General features: G+C 45.9%; 1 protein-coding gene across 1 annotated transcript; it reads right to left on the reverse strand.

Moving 5' to 3' along the window:
- Window positions 1-3,724: 3,724 nt before the first annotated feature.
- Window positions 3,725-5,893, reverse strand: LOC147900584 (allene oxide synthase CYP74A2-like). The gene has a single exon (XM_087377386.1). It carries the CDS (start codon window positions 5,734-5,736, stop codon window positions 4,138-4,140), a length of 1,599 nt encoding a protein of 532 aa, XP_087233512.1. The 5' UTR covers window positions 5,737-5,893; the 3' UTR covers window positions 3,725-4,137.
- Between the last annotated feature and the right edge of the window lie 282 nt (window positions 5,894-6,175).

A 6,175-nucleotide genomic window follows, 5' to 3' on the forward strand; every position in this document is an offset into this window, starting at 1 on the left:
CTAGCAACACTCATAAGATGGAATGTGTACCAGCTCGATGTCAAGAATGCTTTTCTCAATGGTTACCTAGATGAGGAAGTCTACATGCAACAACCAGCAAGCTATGTTGAACCAAGAAAGGAGAATTAGGCTTGCCATCTTAAGAAAAGTCTCTACGGTTTAAAGCAAGCACCCCGAAGTTGGTATAACAGAATCAACAAGCATTTTGTTGATTAGGGAGACATGAAATCCAATGCAGACCATATTCTCTACTACCAAGTTCAAGGAGAAGACATCACTATTGCACTTTTGTACATAGATGATTTGATTGTGACCAGAAGCAAGGATAGCTTCAACAAGAAATTGAAACAAGACTTATCTGCAGAGTTCGACATGAAAGATCTTGGACTTATGCACTATTGTCTTGGTATTGAGTTCTGGAGAGATTCAGACAACACCTTCATGAGTCAGTTGAAATATGTTGATAGTCTCCTGAAGAAGTTTCATATGGCAAATTGCAAGATTGCAGCCACTCCCATGGAATAAAGTTTGAAACTTACAAAAGATTCAAAAAAGCCTACAGTCAATGACAGGTACTACAGGAAGCTCATCGAATCTCTTATATATTTGACTATCATACAGCCACATATTTGTTATGCAGTAAGCTCACTAGCACAATTTATGGCAAATCTGAAACAGTCACATTGGAATGCAGCCAAAAGAGTCTTGAGATACATCAGTGGTACAAGACAATTTGGGATAGAATATAGAGGAAGTCATCCAAGGTTGCATGGATACTATGACAGTGACTGTGCCGGAGATCATGAGACCAGGAGATCAATATAGGGAAATGAATTGTTCCTTGGTCAAGGTCCTATATCATGGTTGTCAAACATTGTTTCTTTGTCTTCAACAAATGCAGAATATAGGCTCTCACTACAAGTGTATGTAAGGCTATATGGCTCAGAAGACTATTGTCAGAAACATATTACTTTGATGAATCAAAGCCAACAACAATATACTGTGATAATCAATCATGGCCAAGAATCTAGTATATCACTCCAAGGACGAAGCACATTGATGTCAGAGAGCACTTCATTAGAGAAAGAGTGTTACTTGGTGACATCACACTATAGCATTGTGATAGCAAAGAGATTGTTGCATACATGTTTACCAAACCACTTGGTAAAGAGCTTTTCGAGAAGCACCGACAAGCTCTTGATTTAACTCATAGGAAGGACATTGATGGAATGTAATGCTCAGTCCTTTTTCGATTCCCCAAAATCATCATCTTGAGAAAAGGCTTACTTCATGATGTTGATCTTGAGGAAGGTGTTGAGAGACCGTGCTCAATATCATGTGATCATATGTGCATAGCACTAACCCAATAGAGTGCTATAAAGGAAAGGGTTAGATGCCCTAACCCTAAACCTAACCCTAAAAGGGTTTGCATATATTCTACATTTTCAACTAAATCTAGTGTATAGTTAGTCTCATTTGTGGTGTGCTCTCTAGCTGTGCCCTCTCTCTTGATCTCCACTCTTCTCCTGTTCTCCTCTTCCCTCTTCATATTTTGTCAGAGTCTTCATATGGGGCGACCAGTGGCATGCCTTCTCGTGGGAGATTATGGTGGCACCTAAGAGCAAAGGTGGACTCGAATAGAAACACATGAAAGGAAATTTATGCCTAAAGTGGATGATCAAATAGGAATGCAATCAATCGTGGAGCAAGTATTGCCTGACACTGGAAGTGCATTGATGGGCCACTCGATATTAATCAACTTTTTTGACCTGCCCGTTAAGATCCCACATTCTGATTATTGTCAAAGTTAATTTGTATATGAAAGGGTAACATTAATTAGTGCAATTGGCAAGGAGTGGGGGCTTTCCATGGTAATGCATCGCTTGGGAGATCACTGTGGTTTGCTACTTATGCATATGCTAGTGACCCTTGTCTACTGCACAACCCTCCTAGAATGGTAAGGAGACTATTTGCAAAAGGGATTAAGACGTTTCGTGATATCTGGGATCCAAGTATTTGTGATTGGGAGGACATTAATGTTACCTTAGGTGAGTTCCAACTTTCTCAAAGGGAGGAGATAATATAGGATTTGTTAGGCTGAATTGGTCAAGAATGGCCGACTAGCATAGTTTTTAGAGAGTCTAATGGTTTTGAAGGCTTTTGCCATGCAATAGGGAAACCGTTGTATAAATGACACCTTAAAGGATTTCAATGATGAGGGATCCAGATGGATTGCTGTTATGGCACGGGATTTGTTGAGAATACATTCTCCTTTTGATGACATGGAAGGCCACCCCATCATGAAAGCTCAATTTGCTGTTGCGGAGATTGGTTTATGTAAACTTCCGGTGAGGAATCGCCTAAATAAATGGAGTCCTAAGGTATCCCCTATGTGCGCTTTTTGCAAGTCAGTAAAGAAACTCATTTCCATTTGCTATGGCAATATGCAACTATTAAAGACATTTGGTGGAAGGTTTGTGAGTGGCTAAAGAATTGTTTTCTCTATTCAACCAACTTGGAAGATGGCCATCCTTGGTGATAAGGCCCGATTAAACGATGCATTATATGATTTATGGCAACCGGTAAAGGCTATGGTAATTGGACAAATCGAGAAGTGTAGGAACCCAGTGGTTTATAGAAAATACTATGGGCCTAGCTCGTTGTTTAAGGATGTAGTTGCTAAAATGTGCAAGCCTATTCTTGAGAGGAGACTCTTGAACCCATGCACTATGTTAGAAATATTCCAGAAATCTGATGTGTAAACAAGTTGAATACATTCCAGAGGTGCTCGAGCAAATTGAAGAAGAAGAAGCAAAGAAGAAGAGAGAGAGAGAACGGGGGAGAAAATGATGGGGCCATAAATGAAACTTTAACTTCAAGCTGAGTGAGAGTGAGAGTGAGAGTGAGAGAGAGAGAGAGAGAGAGAGAGGGGGGGGGGGGGGGGGACACAAGAAGGAGAGAGAGAGAGAAAGGGGGAGAAAATGATGGTTCCATAAGCTTCTAAGACAAAGCACCATTACTTAGACCTAGCTAGGGCCAAGACTTATGTATTTTGCCTGCCTCTCTTGAGGAGGCTACTTTCTTGACCTACGCCTAATGGGTAGGCCTTAGTAATCGTTTGGCCTCCAAAGAGAAAGATCAAGTATTTACTTATTTTTATGTTCACTTTTTTTTTTGCAATGCATTGATTGGAGGAGCATGTGAGTATCCCATGAAATTCTCCACCTTTCTCTCTCTCTCTCTCTCTCTCTCTCTCTCTCTCTCCTCTTCTTCTTCTTCATCATCCCTTTAAATCCTCCACTTTTTAAGTGAAGGAGATTCACAACAAAGCAAAAATAGCCATTTTCAATTTCCAAAAAATCTCTAATGATTTTACTATCCACTTGGTATTGTTTGCTCTCCACATGCTATTTTTTCCTCTACAAATCTTAGGCCCGCCTCCCTCCCTCCCCCCCCTCTCTCTCTCTCTCTCTCTCTCACTCACTCTCATGAGCTTCCAATTCATCATCTCCGCCCTCTTTTCCACACTACACGTCTTCGTCGCTATTTTGAATCTAAGGCAGGCCTTATGAATGATTTATAATCATTCACCTTTTTTTTTCTCTCTTCTTCTTTTCTCCCCCTCCCCCCCCTCTCTCTCTCCTTGCAATTCTCCCCCTTTCCCTTAGAGCAGGCCACATGAATGAAATTCATCTTGTTTTTCTATTTTGAATTTTCCCAACTTTTTTATTCGGCAAAGAAAAGGGTTAACTTACAGCGTTTGAAAGCCGTGCTAACAAAATTATTGACTTCACATCCACTATATAAAGCTACATTTTGCGTATCTCCATCATCTCCATTTTTGCACTGAATCAGGAATTGTAGGACCTGCGAGAAGGATCGTTGGGAAGAAGCGCTCTTCGGAAACAGAGCATTTGACAAGGAAGAGCACGAACTTCCACGAAGGGAAAATGGACAGCCGTGAGGTGGGGGTGGTGCAAGTTCTGGAGAGAAGCAGAAGCTATGGTGATGCGAGGGACGGAAGATGCAGTGCTTCAGCAGAGAGCTTAAGAGGGAGAAGGGAGAGGCAATACTCGTGCAGCTCTAAGCGATGATGAGCAGCAGCAGTAAACTGGTGCAGCTCTCAGCGATGATGAGCTATGGCGACGATGCTTCCCGAGCAGCAGCAGGAGCTGACCTCCTCTTCTTCAAGGTGGAGAAGGCGAAGGCAGCTCGCGCACCCTGATGCTCCACATGCCCCAGCCTGAAGAAATCATACCTCAGAAACATTTCTGCCAGTAGCAGCCTCGCCACCAGATTCACGAAGTCTTTCCCTGCGCATTGCTTGTTTCTTAGCGTTGGTTCCTCCGTCTCTGGCCCGTTCGACCACGTTAGGCTCTGCAGCAATGCCTTCCCTTCCTCCCCCATGAACCTCTTCGGTTGAAAGCTGTCCGGCGCTGAAAACACTCTGGGATCCCTCATCGCCACCTTCTGGTACCCCCCCAACAGCTCTCCCTTCCTCACCTTGTATGCTGCATCGTGCGACTCCACGATCATGTCTTCCTTGGCTCGCCCGTACTGGAACGGCACCGGTGGATCCATCCTCAGCACCTCGTATACCGTCGCGTGCAGAAGCTCCATGCTCTCCAGCGATCTCATGCTCAGACCCCCGTGCGCTTCCACGGCTCCCCTCACCTCTGCCGCTAGCTCCCGCTGTAAACTGAGACCGGCTGATGCGATCCGCGTAATGATGGACGGCAGAAAGAGTTGAAGCCCTCCCCATGTATTGAAGCACACGAAAAATATGAGATTATGGCACGCTTCCTCCCGGTCCAGCCCAAACTTCTCGTCCGCCATATCTAGCACCTGCTCGCCGTGGACCCGGAAGAACTTGTACAATCTGGCGTATAGCGGGGAGACGAGGGCGAAGGGCAAGGGGAAAGTGTGTAGGAGAACCTCCTCGACAGGCTTGGGCAGTCCAAAGCTCGTTTGAGGAGACAACTGTGGAAGCAGCCAGGCTTGTATCAGCGATGGGCCTTCCTTGCCCAGGCTCGCTTCCCCCGGAATTGCAGGATCTCTATCCAAGATCGTTCTGAGCAAAAAGTTCAGGGTGAATTGCTGGCAAACGTTGGCAAACTCTGCGCTTCCCTTGTTTGCTAGTTCTTCTTCCCACGTCGACGCGGCCTCCTCGAAGGCCGTGTGGAATTCCGGCAGCCATTTTGCGCCATTAGATCTCAAGATTTCGAAACAAAAGTTCTTGAGAGGGGCGTGGTTTGGCTCCGAGGGATCGAGGTAAGGCAGAACGCGAAAGCCGCCAGTGAAATCGGTGCTGGGCATGTACGTACCAGCAAACACGTCCTTCTTTTCAACTTTGCTGGTGTCGAAGAGGACGCGGATGCTCTTCTGGTCGAGGAGCATGATGGTTCGGGAGTCGGGGAAGAAGGGAGGGCCGGGGGGCATGTTGACACGGACGACGGTGCTATTGTGGAGGTGGATCAAGCGGGAGAAGAACTGGTCACGACCGAAGAACCAGAAGTAGTTGAGGCGATCGAGGAGGTTACCGAGGAGGGGGGGGCCGTAGGAGCCAGGGATGTCAAGGAGGGGGAGGGAGAGGGGAGAAGGGGGAGGGGGAGGGCGAGCGAGGGCGGAGGGGGGAGGGAGGAGGGGGAGGGGGCGAAGCTGAGGGGGGTTGAAGCGAAGGGGAAGGAAGCCATGGGGGGAGGAGGAGAAGGAGAAGTGAGCAGTGGCAGAAGACATTCTGCAATGGCTTTTCGTCTACTGCTGTTACTGCTTCCTCTTTACTACTTCTTCCTCTTTGCTGCTGCTGCTTCTGCTCTGCTGTGCTTCTTCTTCCTCTTCCTCTTCTTCTTTGGTGGTGCACGTTGTGCTGCTTCTTCTTCTTCTACAGCTCATAAGAATCTCTCACTCTTGCTTTATCGATGCTCTTCGCCCTTCTTTTAGAGGCCTCTTCTTCCCCGACTTCCAAGTTCCGGGTCCACCTTTTCCCGATCACATGTTCTCTGAGCTCCTGCCACTTCCTGTTTCAATTTTACGTAAACCCGTTCTTGACATTTGACCCTGTGCTTGCCACGTTTGAAGTTTGAACTTTGGTGGTCATACACACGTGCGCATGCCTGCTCAACCACCTCTTTCAAAGTTTAGAATTTCTAGTAAATTCTGTCACTATAATGTAAAA

Source organism: Dipteris shenzhenensis, chromosome 7 (genome assembly GCF_047967505.1).
Source record: "Dipteris shenzhenensis isolate YYH24624 ecotype China chromosome 7, Dip_SZ_1.0, whole genome shotgun sequence".
NCBI lineage: Eukaryota > Viridiplantae > Streptophyta > Polypodiopsida > Gleicheniales > Dipteridaceae > Dipteris > Dipteris shenzhenensis.